Genomic DNA, 15154 nt, shown 5'->3' on the forward strand with positions numbered 1-15154 from the left:
GTGTGTGTTTTGTCTGTCAGACTTCATTTTACCCGCTTCATAAATTATTTTATGGAGTGGAAATTTAGCGAAATGATCCTTGTAATTTCTTTATTGATATGTAATGTCATTCTGGATTTTTTTTCCTCTTTTAAAACAAGGAGTATGTTTTGGCTCATACTGAAATGCCCACCACCCTGGAAGGTGCTGAAGCAGCCATTAAAAAGCAGGAGGACTTCATGACCACCATGGATGCCAATGAGGAGAAGATCAATGCTGTTGTAGAGACTGGCCGAAGACTGGTGAGCGATGGGAACATCAACTCTGACCGCATCCAGGAGAAGGTGGATTCTATTGATGACAGGTACAGCGTTTTTGAATGTTGGAATTGAAGTCCTATACCCTTGGACTGTTAAACTTCCAGCCACTAACCCAAAGTCCTTGGGACTGTGGGTTTGGGCTTCCCAGAGAGCAATAGATAGGTACTTATCAGAATTGCATCAACCCACCCAGCAAATGAGTGACTGGTACATGGCTCCCTCGGTGTGATTCTTGCGAAGTGTTTATAGATGTCCTCAAAAGAAGGCCTGGAAGCCCACCCTCCATAAGCTGTACTCTTTTTTTTTTTTTTTTTGGTTTTTCGAGAAAGGGTTTCTCTGTGTAGCCCTGGCTGTTCTGGAACTCACTCTATAGACCAGACTGACCTTGAATCCAAAAATCCACCAGTCTCTGCCTCCCATGTGCTAGGATTAAAGGTGTGCACCACCACTGCCCGGCAGTAAGCTGCATTCTTGCAGAGTTGTCATGGTGGCTCACCTGAGGAGACCTTGAAAGCCAGAGTTTTCCTAGCCTAGGCCATGTTCCCTTTCATCCATGTGACATTCTTCAGGCACCTGTAGGAGAAAGGAAAGAAGGAAGATGAGACTTACTTGTCCTGAACACTGAAGAGAGCTGTAGAAAAACAGCATCTGTGCTTTATTAGAAAATGGGCATAGCTGATGCTCTCACAGGCTCCTCCTGCACACCCCAGGATGGTGGCATGGCCGATGCTCTCATAGGCTCCTCCTGCGTACCCCAGGATGATAGAAAAAGACATTTTCTCCTAGTCTCGGCATTCTCCAAGATTAGACAGTTGGGCATTATCTCTTCTTCTTCCTCCTGTCTGCTAAAAGCTTGTCTCCCTAGTTTTTAAAGGTCTGTATGTATATCCTGTATCTGAGTCCTGCCCTGTACTATAAAGTAGGAGGCCTGAGCAGTTCATACTTGAGCTGCACTGATGAGAGTCAATTGTGGGCTGCTCATGTACACAGTCATTAGCCTCTGTTGTAACAGTTCCCTTTTGCCTGCAGTTTAGACTGGATTTAAGGTCTTCTTTTGAGACTGATATCAGGGCTTTTCATCTGTCTTTATGCAGTTCAAAAGAGCTGCTTACTGCCAGTGTCTTGCTTTCCACATCTCAAAGGGTCTCCTGGGAATTCAACTCAAAAATAAGACGTGTTACAGAGGGGAGTTGCCTCTGTAGAGATTTAGCAATTCCAGTTTTCTTTCACTTAAGTTGGAGCTTGTATATGTTCTAAGGGTACATCTATCTATAAGATAGAGTATAACTTTTACTGTTGTTAAAAAATAAACAAAAATTCTATCAGAATCTTAAGTGAATGTGAGAACCAAAGATCCTCCAGTTCCTAATATTTAAGGGAAAAAAAGAATTCCTTCTTTTCAAATGTCAAGTCTCATTTTGTTCCTCCACACGAGGTGCGGATACTGGTTTCCCTAAGGCAGAAGCAGCTCTTAGACATGTGTGCATTTGGACAGACGTGCCGCTAACCTGCTACTTCCTAAGCTTATTTGTGTGTTCCACTGTGCTGCAGCTGTATAGGGCTGTTGGAAGCTGGTGGCTCTGGAGACAGGTAGCTGCTGGACTTCAGGGCTTCCTTAGGATATCTCAGGTTGTTTTTGTTTTTTCAGGAAAGCATTTCTCCGACCTTGGTTATTCTGGAACTCGCTCTGTAGATTGGCCTCAAACTCAGAGATCTGCCTGCCTCTGCCGCTGCCACTGCTGCCGCTGCCTCTGCCTCTGCCTCCCGAGATTATCTGAGATTATCTCCCAGTCTATAGAACAAGTTCCAGGCTAGCCAGGGCTACACAGAGAAACCCTGTGTGGGGAAGGAGGCATGTCCCACCACACCCAGCTAGTATTTCTCAGGTTTGAAAATGAAGTAGAGAGAACATTCTTTACTATTGCTAAACAAAAAATGGGAGGAAAGGGCTCCCATGTTGACTCTACATCCATCTGTTTTTTTAACAGCTGACATAAACTGGACTCTAGAATCACTTCATTATCCCTGAAAGCCTCTAGATTTAAAACCAAAGCTAAAGGATTTTTGTGGACAGATCTGGGAGTTCCAGGGGCTGTAGAGATGCAAGATAAATAAATATCTAAACCTTCGGGTCTATTTTCTTGCTCAAAGGCACTTCCACAAAGCCTTCTTGTGGAATGTAAAGTTACAGTATGTGCGTGCTGAGAAAATACAGGTGCAGATGCCCCAAACCCTGCGGGCCTGAAGTGGGAGGGAGCCTCCTGCCCAAAGGGAAGATCGCAGTAGTGTCCAGATACAGGGTAGTACAGCATGGCCCTATCCAGCTTGGCACAAAAACCCCTCTGCTGTAGTCGGGGTCTCGATCATGGTATAAAATACCATCACCAAAAGCAACTTGGGGAGGAAATGGTTTCTTTTCAGCTTACAGCTTGTTGGCCATCTCCAGAGAAGTCGGGGCAAGGAGTCGAAGCAGGAAGCCAAGCCACAGAGGAGTGCTGCTTACTGATTTGCTCCTCGTGGTTTCTCAGTCTGCTTTCCTATATAGAGCACCCAGGACCACCAGCCCAGGCTGTCCCTGCCATACTGAGCGGGGCCCTCCCACAGCAGTCATCAGTCAAGAATGTATACCACAGGCTTGCCCACAAGTAAATCTGATGGGGCATTTTTCTGAGTTGATGTTCTCACTTTCTAAATGACTTAGCTAACCTGTGTCAAGTTAGCATAATAAAAACTAGCCAGCACACTTGACTCCCTTTGAACCTGACACACAAGCACATCATGTATTAAGCAATAGCCTCTCTTTCTTGTGGTCTTCAAAATGCCATGCTAATATTAATATGACAATATAAAACAATATAACATCAGAAGTCCCACAGGCTTTAAAAATTCAAACACCTAAAGGTTCAATTTCTTTAAAACATCTACAGTCTCTTTCAAAGGCCAAGCCTCTCTAAAATATCTGTACTCTCTTTAAAATATCAATTTTTATTTAATTTCAAAGTCTCTGTGAAAGTCCACAGACTTTCAACTGTGGCTTCTTTCATATCAAAAATACTTAAATGCTTTCTTAATTAAAGAAGGAAGAACCAAAGATACATTCCCAGTGAAGTCACAGTTCTAAGAAGCCCAGTGTCAGACTTCTGGGACCCACTCACGATCTGCTGGATTTCAGCAGGTCATTCAGCCATCCACTACACGCAGCTTGTCTCCTATGCTAAGTCAGCTCCACTCCACACTGCTGTTCACCATGCTGGTGGCTCCCTGGTTATTGGCATCTCCAGAATGCTTGGGTCTCCACTGACGCTGGGCTGAACCTTCATAACAGCCTCTCCTGGGCTCTCTTCAGATACTCTCACATGTGGTGCCAGACCTCAACTCCTCCCCGTGACCCCTTCAATCATGGGGTTTCCTGTGCTACTGCACCTTCACCAGTGGCCGCTCATGGTGCCGAGCCTCATCTCCTGTCCGTGACTGCTTCATGCCTTCAAAGCCAGTACCACCTGGGATGACCCTTACAAAACCAAGTCCCCCAACAGCGTAAGTGGCAGGCACAGCCAACTCTTAACCACAGCTTCAATGTGCTGACCCTAAGAAAACACTTCCCAGATTGTGTTTGTCCCAGCAAAATAGAGGGTTTATTTCCAGAGATTTGTTTTTAAGATTTATTTCTTTATTTTATGTGTATGAGTACACTGTAGCTGTACAGATGGCCATGAGCCATCATGTGGGTACTGGGAATTGAACTCAGTATGGCCCCCACTCCCTCCAGCCCCTCTTGCTCCCGCTTTCTCTTGCTTTCTCTGGCCTGCTGCTCCAGCCCCGCTGGCTCCAGCCTTCCAGCCCTCCAGCGTAATATACTGTAGCTGTCTTCAGACCAGAAGAGGGCATCAGATCTCATTACGGGTGGTTGTGAGCCACCATGTGGTTGCTGGGATCCAAATTCAGGACCTTCAGAACAGCAGTCAGTGCTCTTACCCACTGAGCCATCTCACCAGCCCCAGAGATTTTTTTTTTAATGAAATATTTTAAAAATATTTTTTCCATTTTGAGTGTGCCCTATGTGGATGTAGACAGAACTTAAAGCAGCCGGTTCTCTTTTGTCATTTAGGTCCCATGGACTGAACTTAAGTGATTACACTTGGCAACAGATATTTTACCCACTGAGTCATCCCACTTTTCTACAGATTATTAATCTAAAATATCACATAAATGGACCAAATAGGATCTTTGTTTCCTTCTGAAATTTTACTAGCAGGCCTCCGTCATCTGCACTGCTCTTAGTTTTACCCTCTTCCCAAATTACTGTAGCCCATGCCAAGTTGACAAAAAACTAGCCATTTCAGCATCTCACACGGGTTAGTATCATTGGGATATTTCATGCCTCCATTCAAACTCAGAGGAAGCTGCGCTGTTGCCAGGGCACAGGTGGTGAGAGATGGAAATGAAGCAGAGGACATCATGCACAGATGACTTGATAACTGCAGAAACAATCACACTTGAGACCCTTCTTCCTGCTCCCTTCCCTCTTATTTCACCCACGACCCCAGTCTGAAAACATTTCTAAGTTTTCCTTTTCATGAGTGCCCCATGTTGTTACCAGAAAACCTTTTGGACATGGAAACTTGTTTTGTTTTGTTTTGTGACACAATCTTACTCTTAAGCCCAGGATGACCTCAGACTCACAACAATTCCTTCCTAGTCGTGGGAACACAGGCACGAACCTCCATGCATGACTTCATGCTCGGTGTTACCTATGGCCATTTAATCTGAGAGCATACTATGTAAAGCCAGGCTTACTCCCCATCCCCACACTCAGCTGTGTCTTTGGACTTGAACATCCTTCATGGTATCACTGTCAGTGAAACGTTCCTAAGCACAGAAATGTGCACGCATGAAACTTGACTGTCAAAGAAATGCATCAGATTCTGCCTGGTGGTTCTCTCTATTAAGGAAGGAGTTAAGCAGTGTTTGAAATTATTGTCATTCTATTATTTCAGAGCATCAGGTTGCATATCCTGGTACTGCAAGTGGGAGTCTCTTTGCCTCTGTGGCATTTGTATGGGATGCTGTGAAGAAGGGAATCAAAACTTTTTTTTTTAAACAAAGCCCTTGATTAAAGACAAGGCTACTACATTTTGCCACTAGGTACAACTCAAATGATCTACTTGAAGATTTGTTCATTAAATTCCTCTGTAAATAGCTGGAATTTGAGGGTAAGGGCTGTTTAGAAGTGTTCTTGACATTCCTTCCTGACAAACATTTTCAGATGTTTAGTCCTTCAGCCCAAGTTCATTGAAGTCTTGCTTTAGTTGTGGTTTCTAATAAAGAATAGCAATGGTAAAGTAGCATGCTCACATTTTAAGTGGTAAGATCCCTTTGTCCATGGAAACCTGCAGGAACCCTTTCAACTAGGAAAGAAAAAAGTCCCTTTATCCAATATTTTTTTAAAAAAAGATTTATTTATTTTATGTATATGAGTACACTGTAGCTGTACAGATGGTTGTGAGCCTTCATGTGATTGTTGGGAATTGAATTTAGGACCTCGGCTCACTCTTGTCAACTCCGCTTGCTCCAGTTGGCCCCGCTCACTCCCAGTCCCTGCTTGCTCTGGCCCAAAGATTTATTTATTATTATAAATAAGTACACTGTAGCTGTCTTCAGATGCACCAGAAGAGGGCATCAGATCTCATTGCAGGTGGTTGTGAGCCACCATGTGGTGGCTGGAATTTGAACTCGGGACCTTTGGAAGAGCAGTCGGTGCTCTTACCCACTGAGCCATCTTGCCTGCCCTTTATCCAACATTTTAATTGTCATATTGTTTCCATTTGTGATATTATTTCCTTTCTTTTTTTGTTTTGTTTTTTGTTTGTTTGTTTGTTTGTTTGTTTTTGAAGGCAAACAAACTCAGGCTGTCTTGTAACTCACTCTGCCTCCCAAGTGCTGGGATTAAAGGTGCACACCACCATTGCCCAGCTGTTTCTGATATTCTTATAGCCCTGGAATGGGGAGCTTTTTCTTCAGGCCCCTTGGTGGATGATAGCTGCATTAGTAGCCCTTTGCTGGGATTCAGTCTGCAGGTCCAGTTTCTAGAGACTTATGCCTGTGGCTGTTGAATCCCAACAGCAAGTTATGATTCAGACTGAGCACCTGCTTCTCGTACTTGTTTACCAGTGTTGGTTCCAGATCTCACAGGTTTAGGAGTTTTGATTTTGGTTTTGGTTTTTTAGTTTTTAGTTTTGTTTGTTTGTTCTTTGTCTTAAGGTTTTGGGATTTTACTTAAAACCTTAGCTGTTTTATCAAGAGTAGAACTGAATAAGCATGTGACCCCATAGTTCTGAACTTTTTCATTTGTGGTATTTGGTGTGATGACTTCCCAAGATAGGAACTTTTCAGAAAATATTTCTTAAGGATAGTCAAGCTGGGTGTGGTAATGCATACTTTTAATTCCAGCACTCAAAGGACAGAGACAGGTCTTTGTGAGTTAAAGGCCAGCCTGGTCTTAAAAAAAAAAAGATAACTACATTATTTATTTTTCTTATTTATTTATTTCAGTGCTATTAATCAATAGGTTACCTCTCTGGCCCAAGAATTATGTATTATGTGTATTTTTTAACTATACGAGTTTCTAGAGAAATAGGCTTCAAATTCTTTCACATTGTCAGTGACAGGGTCTTGTGCTCGGTGCACACTCACATCTTCTCTTCTAGAATTAGATTCACTTAAATGTATGCAGTGACTATCATATGCCTATTCTATGTTTTTGACAGACATTTGGGTCTCTTTTGCACCTACTGTGGCTTACCTATTTGCAAGATGCTTAAAAGTTCTCCATCTCGCCTCTGTCAAATAACTTACGAACTGAAGGCAAACACCTCTCAGTACACACAGAAACCCAGGGAAGAAATCAGCTTGTAAATTCTGCACCTAGTTATTTTTAAATTATTTAATTCTTTTGACAGACACAGGAAGAATCGAGAAGCAGCCAGTGAACTTCTGATGAGGTTAAAGGACAACCGAGATTTACAGAAATTCCTGCAAGATTGTCAAGAGGTAAATTCTCCTTCAGTCATCCTCTGTGGCTTCCCACAGTAGCCAGCCAGCAGTGGAGAAAAGCAATTGAATTGTGAAATCAGGGAAGCTAGTCCATTAGGTGTCTGTGGTTACGGGTTAGAGCACCATGCTCTTGTGGTCTACTGAGGGACCATGCATATCACCAGCAGTTTAGATTGTCTGTTCATCTACATTTAGGATACATTGTAGAGTGGGGCTATGCTTAAATTAGCTACATGTGGCCACTTTATTTTAAGTTAAAATTCAGAGCATACTTCTTGAAAACAATGGCTACCATGTTGAACACACATAAAGACATACTTTCCATCATTTCAAAGAACTCGACTGAGCAGTGACATCCAGAAATACCCTGAAAAGCATTTGCTGTTATGTTTTAACTCTTTGAAATAAGGTACATTTAAACATGGAAGGAAACAGCTTACTAAATACTGAAATTCACTCTATATGTTAAAAACTAGAGGTACAGGGGCTAGAAAGATGCTTGGTGGTTAAGAGCACTGGCTTCCTCTTCCACGAGATTCAGGTTCAGTTAGACTCAAAACTTCCTGAAATTTCAGTTCCGGGGAATCTGATTCCTTCCTTGACTTCTGTATGCACTGCCAACACATGTTACACAGCTGTACATGTAGAGAAAACACCTATAAACATATAATACAAGTAGATAAGTCTTGGGCTGGTGAGATAGCTCAGAAGTTAAGAGTACTGACTGCTCTTACAAAGGTCCTGAGTTCAAATCCCAGCAATCACATGGTGGCTCATAACCATCTAGAATGAGACCTGATGCCCTCTTCTGGTGTGTCTGAAGAAAATGACATTGTACTCACATACATAAAAATAAATAAATAAATCTTAAGCCCTCTGCTCCGGGAAGGAGCAGGCTCAGAGCAAGTGAGGCTGAAACAAGAAGGAAAAAAAAAAAGACTGCACAGGTTTGTTGCCTCCTCACACACACATACATACTCCTTTTCTCCTGGGCACCTTGGCTAATGGAGGCAAGGATTTTAAGATCTGCCTTTATTGCCCCCATAAGGACTGAGGGCAGCCATTACACTCAATACAGTTAGAACAGGGGCCCACTGCTCGCCTCAGATACCTATGTGGGGAATATCTTAATTTTCACAGCCTGGTTTTGGTGGAGTGTCCAAAAAATGAGATGATCTGAAAGCTGTGGCTGACTGGTTTATTCTCTTAGAATGTACTTCTAATTGTCTGAAGGAGAATTGGCTTGGTTGGTTGGGTTTTTTTGTTCTCTTTTTTAGGAAGGCAGTACAGACATGTCTGGCACAGGGCTCAGTTTTGTACTGAGCCTTGCTCAGTGATTAAAGCTTTTTTCTTTTTTCTTTTTTCTTCTTCTCCATTTGCACAGTGGTCTTTTCTGCAGAGAAAGAGTATATTCTGACATGACACTTAGCTCTAGCTCCCGAATGGTGCTGGAGTACTAGCTGGTTCCATAGATGTACAGCATTTTGCTGTTCTGCATGATCTGTAAGATGATATGTTGAACAAAGAATATGTTTGTTTATAAGTGTAATTTTTATGTAGTGCTTTCTCCTTTAAAAAAAAAAAACCCTACTTGTGTGTTATGAATAGTGAAAATATGTGTTTGACCCTGGCATTTTCAGTCAACAAATATCCTCTATTGTAGGAGACCTCTGTGTGCTACACAGAGCGATTTTTATCATTTGGTTTTCTTCATCTGTTTTTCTTAGATTGGACAAATAGTATTAGTATGTCACATGTTAGCCACGTAGATTGCTGGGAAATAGTTAAATTCTTTTAAAGTTGAAAATGTACTATTTTTATTGTTTGACCAATCATTGGTCTTCCGTTACAAAGGATTTGCTTTGAACTTTGCTCCCACCAGTTCTCCTTCATGAAAGATGGAGCCAGTGCCTAGGGTTTTTAATCCATTCTCAAAGTCAGCAGTTCTCTTGTGACCTGCTTTGCCCTCCTTGATATTTTATAAAGAACAGACCCACTGCTGTTGAAGCAAATATATGGGGAAGCCTTTCCCAGCAGCACCAGGGTATTAATGAAAGGCTTCAGGAACACGGATACTGTAAAGGCTTCTTTGGTCTCCTGTGCCATTGTAGACTTTGAGACATGAACCCATGAAGATGTTCAGGTGCAGATTCACAGTGAGCAGTGACTGCTTTAAACGTAAGCTCACTTTCACCCACCCAAGCAAAGTTAGATGGTCCCTGAAGACACTTGTAATCCAACTGTGTATGGAGTCCATTGTATATCTCTGGCATGGCCACTTGTAGGCAAGCAGGACCAAGCAGGGTCTGACATGGCATAAAAGCCTGAAAGAGGTCAGAGCCTGGTTTGGCCAGTTCCCATTCCAAGCCTCTTATAATTCACTTTAGTCTGTCAGCAGCTGGCAAACTTTGTGTGACTTTCAAGAGTTCACTTTCTAGTATATATGATTGGTCTTAGTAAGTTCTGTGAAGTGTTCTCAGTCTGAATGGAAAGTTCCTTAGAGAGTTAGAGGCTACAGAAAAACAAGCGAAGGTGATTTAGAATTGGCAGAAATGAAGAATGACTGTTGTCATTGCATTAGCTCCATGGTGAGCAAACCTTCCCACACATCACCCAGTAGATAAATGAGCAGGTTTGTGGGTTGTTTGGTTCTTGGTTTTTCGAGATAGGGTTTCTCTGTGTAGCCCTGGCTGTTCTGGAACTCAACTCTGTAGCCCACGGTGGCCTCAAACTCATGGAGATCCACTTGCCTTTGCATTCCAAGCACTAAGACCAGAAGCATGTGTCACCACTGTTGTGCAGATTGTTTTAAAATGCATAGTTGCCAGATGAATTAAGTGGCAGGCATGGTTAGCTAGCTGTAGCTGTCACCAGATGAAGTAAGTGGCAGGCATGGTTAGCTAGCTGTAGCTGTCACAGGTATCTGGGGGAGGAAGCAGCTTGTGTTTTGAACTCATAAGAGCAAAACTACAAACACAAGCTTTGTAGGGAAAGCTGACCAAGACTGCTGTTGAGTTTAAAAGCTGCTTCGGAGTTTTTATACTCTCTGGGCTTAATGTTAGGTCCACCATTTGTATCAAACTTAGCTCCAAGGTGGGTCACAGGTGCAAAGCAAAGTATTTGCCTGTCTGTTGACATGGAAAATGTCAACACAAATGTAATCCATTCTGGGTAGGAAAAAAAGGTTTAAGTCTGTGATGACAGCTTCTAAAAACTTCTTGCTGTTCTACCCTAGCTCTCCCTCTGGATCAATGAAAAGATGCTTACAGCTCAGGACATGTCTTATGATGAAGCCAGAAATCTTCACAGTAAATGGTTAAAGCATCAAGCATTTATGGCAGAACTTGCATCCAACAAAGAATGGCTTGACAAAATTGAGAAGGTGGGTCAAATTATTTGGTGAGACCTCTCCCTCACCCTCCTTTCTGAATTGTGGCCTTGGTAAGGAGGAAGACAGAAAAATTTAGGGAAGAGGGGAGAGAGGAAATGAATTCCTTTTATTTGGGGGTAGAGCCTTATGTCATCATTTACAAAAGTTATACAGCTAGTAGCAATCCCCTGCTTCCACTTACAGTTTCTGACCTGATATCTGTCCCATAGCAGGCAGAGAAGCAGAGACCCAAACATGTGGTTTAGTTTATCTTTTAGTGGCTACCAGGTGATCAGTCGCTATTGATGGACCATGTCCCTTCCTTCCTCATGGCCACTGACAACAAACCTGTGTTGCTTTATGGTTGTCTTTATCAGATACAAATACAAAAATTTTAAAATGCTGTATGTTTTAAGTCTTGTGGGGGTGGTGGGAGTGGTGTGACTACTGTACACTAGGCACTTAACTGTGTTAATCTTTGCAGTGTATATTCACATAGGGAGATTCTGCGTGATGTGTGTTTCTCACGCACTTGTCCCTTCACTGTCAGACTCCTAAGAATTAAAATTATGTGTTATATATGGTCTTTAGAGTGTGAAGTTGTAGGTTATTAACAATAAATTGCCAGTTGAAACTGTTAGAGCATGCCACACTTAATTGCTTACAAAGACCACTTTTTATTTTCCTGAGCAGTAAGTTCCTGGGTGAATGTAGGGAGTGGGAGTACAAGTGGGGCAATCACAGGTCAAATGTCTTAGAGTTTGTGTTTTGTTTTTTCACAGTGACATTTATTCTCTTGCAAACTATTTATTTTTAACCTCGTGGTTTGTGTTCTTCAGGAAGGAATGCAGCTTATTTCAGAAAAGCCAGAAACAGAAGCTGTGGTAAAGGAGAAACTCACTGGTTTACATAAGATGTGGGAAGTCCTTGAATCCACAACCCAGACCAAGGCCCAGCGGCTCTTTGATGCTAATAAGGCTGAGCTTTTCACACAGAGCTGCGCAGATCTTGACAAATGGCTACATGGCCTGGAGAGCCAGATTCAATCTGACGACTATGGCAAAGACCTTACCAGTGTCAATATTCTGCTGAAAAAGCAACAGGCAAGTGGGCAACACCGTATTCCATCCGGGCTATGCCCACTTCATGGCTTTCCTCTTCCTCCTTATAGATCACGAGTCTTGGCCTTTCTTCATCCACGGCAGGGATTTTACCACCGATTCGTGCTTGCCCTGCCAGCAATAGATGTTTTCAGAGTCAACTAGAAAGACTCTAATTAGTACAACTGTTTGAATGTCTGCATGGGAATGTTTTCATTTAACATCTAGTTGATGAGTATTATTACTGTTCAGTGGTTGAGTGAAATATTCATCTGTATGAATAAAATAATCATTTATCTTCTTTCTATGTAATATCTTAAATAGGTGATGGTTGAACTGAATTGTTTGCTCTCTACTCTGAATTACTCTTTACTTGGAAGACAGTAAAGGAAATAAACATTTTTTTTTTTATATTGTGATAGGTGATTCTGAGGGCAGGTGAATTTATCCTGAGTTAATGAGAAGACAGTTGTATTAAAAGTATATCATCAGATATGGGCTGGAGAGATGGCTCAGTGGTTAAGAGCACTCACTGACTTCTCTTCCAGAAGTCCTGAGTTCAATTCCCAGTAACCACGTAATGGCTCACAACCATCTGTAATGGGATCTAATGCCCTCTCCTAGGGTGTCTAAAAACAGCTACAATGTACTTATATAAGTATATCATGGGGAACTGAGAGATGGCTCAGCTGTGAAGGGCAACAGTTGCTTTTCTAGAGGATGGGTGTTCAAGTCCCAACACCCATCCACAGCTGTTGGTTAACTCCAACAGCTGGGACCCAGCACCTTCTTCTGGCTTCCACATGCACTTGACACACAAACATACATGTATCAGTGGTATGGTCTGAGGAGATGGCTCAGTCAATAAAGTTGTTTTCCTTGTAAACTAAGGATGTGCTTATAATCTCAGTGCTAGGGAGGCAGAAACAGACCCTGTGCTCCAGGCCAGTGAGACCTTGTTCACAAGAAGGTGTTTACATGCTGCTCTCCATATGCACTATATACAGACAGCCACATGGTCACAAACACTCTTTTGGATTTTGGATTTTTGGTTTGGTTTGGTTTTTGAGACAGGACCTATAGTCTTAGCATGTCTAGAAACAGTTGTGTGGTGGCTGTAGGCCAGGCTGGCCTCAAACGCCGAGATTGACCTGCGTCTGGCCACTGAGTGCTAAGATTAAAGGTGTGCACCACCACACCCAGCTACACCATTTCTTTTTAAAGGTAGTAGTGATCCACTTTCCCAGTGGCTCCCCTCCTAACTTGGCAGTATTTTATGATCCCTAAGCCTGGCAGTTTTACTTAGAACTGGTCGCTGCCGAAACATTGGGTGAATGTTAAGCCTGGTTTTTTTCATCCAAAAGGACATTCATCCTTTTGCTACAAGGTTGGCTACTTTGCTCTTGGAGTCTCTGTGCGTTTGTAAATTTAGACAGGCCAGGCTACAGTCAGCCTCAGATGCGGGTTGGTTCCAGGGTTTGTGGCTGGCTGTGATGTGTGGTGTGGTGGGTGTGGTAGCTCCTTAGTGAACACTTTTGTTTCCGCTTTTGCCTGTTTCCTTCAGTGAGTGGCAGTTGTGTTCCCTCATTATTTAGCATAGTTCTAGTCAGGTTTTTGGTTGAAGAAATGAGAACACTGTTTCTTACCAGAAAAAACTGGGCCCTCAAGAGTGTTCTCCCTTCTGATAGAAAAACTGAGTTCTGTGTAGGCATAAGGAACTCTTGTCTCCCTGTCTTTCTTTTCCCTGAGTTCCTGATTAAAGTTTAATATTACTTCAGGCTTTAAAGTCCCCAGAGACTGAATGTTTTTAAACATCAGCTGGTGAGCTAGAATACTCACTGGTACTCCATTCCTTGGCCTCTCTGCTGTATAAGTTTGTATTCCTCAGTTTAGCCTTCCATCTTAGCCAGTGCCAAAAACGAAGTTCCAACTGGAATCTCTGTGTTTCCTCTTGCTCCCTTAGATGCTGGAGAATCAGATGGAAGTTCGGAAGAAAGAGATCGAGGAACTGCAGAGCCAAGCCCAGGCACTGAGTCAGGAGGGCAAGAGCACAGATGAGGTGGACAGCAAACGCCTCACTGTGCAGACCAAGTTCATGGAGCTTCTGGAGCCCTTGAATGAGAGGAAGCATAATCTGTTAGCTTCCAAGGAGATCCACCAGTTCAACCGGGATGTGGAGGACGAGATTGTGAGTAGCCCTCGAGTGTCCTGAAGCGGATGGTTGTGTTTTTGTTGTGTCATTGACGTGAGCCCTCATAGTCCACCTTCCATGTTGTGGTGTACTGTCCCCTCACATGCACACATGCAAATGCACTCTCTTTTTTTCTGGAATTCTAAAGATACACCAGGATTTTAATGTCACTAGAATTGAACTTAAACTAACTACAGGGCTCACAGTGTGTCCAACACCAAGATGAAGTAAGTTTGGAACCCCTGCCTCATGTCCAAGAGTATATCCTGGCCCCCTGTAAGGGAAGGCCGGACCCTCCCCCCCAGAGCTCCACTTGTCCCCCTTACACTCTTACTTGGGCCATTTCTTTATTCTTCACATGGCCCTGACCTCTTCTTATTCTCAATTTTTTCTAGCTGTGGGTTGGCGAGAGGATGCCTTTGGCAACTTCCACAGATCATGGCCATAACCTTCAAACTGTGCAGCTGTTAATAAAGAAAAACCAGGTAAGCGTTTCTGCCAAGGCTAGCAGTGCTTGATAAATGACTGAATCATAACGCAGATGAAGTGAGAGACTTTCGAAGATTTGTGAGTTCTGCTTACTGCCCACATTTAAAAATAAGGAGCAGGTCATGGCCATTTAGCAAACTATTTCTGCCTCTTCTGCACAGACCCTCCAGAAAGAAATCCAGGGGCACCAGCCTCGTATTGATGACATCTTTGAGAGGAGTCAAAACATCATCACAGACAGCAGCAGCCTCAATGCCGAGGCGATCAGGCAGAGGCTCGCTGACCTGAAGCAGCTGTGGGGGCTCCTCATCGAGGAAACTGAGAAACGCCATAGACGGCTCGAGGAGGCACACAAGGCCCAACAGTACTACTTTGATGCAGCCGAAGCAGAGGCATGGATGAGTGAACAGGAACTGTACATGATGTCTGAGGAAAAGGCCAAGGTGAGAGATGCTTCCCAACTCCCATGAGAGGAAGCCAGAGGTATGCCTCAGAAGAATGCCCTACTCCGATCCTTTCAGCTGCTAGCTGCATAGTGTCTTTATTCTACCTGCTGCCTGTAGGTGCTGAAAAGTAAAGAAAGACATCAAAAATCTGACTGCTGTCTCCCTTGAAATAAAGGCTAAGTAACACATGCAGGCCTAGAGCTTAA

General features: G+C 43.1%; 1 protein-coding gene across 5 annotated transcripts in view; it reads left to right on the forward strand.

Moving 5' to 3' along the window:
• Nucleotides 1-15154, forward strand: part of Sptbn1 (spectrin beta, non-erythrocytic 1) — a 169598-nt gene that overhangs the window by 133183 nt on the left and 21261 nt on the right. For all 5 annotated transcript variants that reach the window (XM_031337780.1, XM_031337781.1, XM_031337783.1 and 2 more), the window contains 7 exons: nt 141-343; nt 7259-7349; nt 10588-10734; nt 11562-11825; nt 13786-14010; nt 14409-14498; nt 14664-14945. In XM_031337780.1, coding sequence (XP_031193640.1) covers nt 141-343; nt 7259-7349; nt 10588-10734; nt 11562-11825; nt 13786-14010; nt 14409-14498; nt 14664-14945 — 1302 coding nt within the window. The remainder of the gene's footprint in view (nt 1-140; nt 344-7258; nt 7350-10587; nt 10735-11561; nt 11826-13785; nt 14011-14408; nt 14499-14663; nt 14946-15154) is intronic.

The sequence above is a fragment of the Mastomys coucha genome, unplaced genomic scaffold (assembly GCF_008632895.1).
Source record: "Mastomys coucha isolate ucsf_1 unplaced genomic scaffold, UCSF_Mcou_1 pScaffold22, whole genome shotgun sequence".
NCBI lineage: Eukaryota > Metazoa > Chordata > Mammalia > Rodentia > Muridae > Mastomys > Mastomys coucha.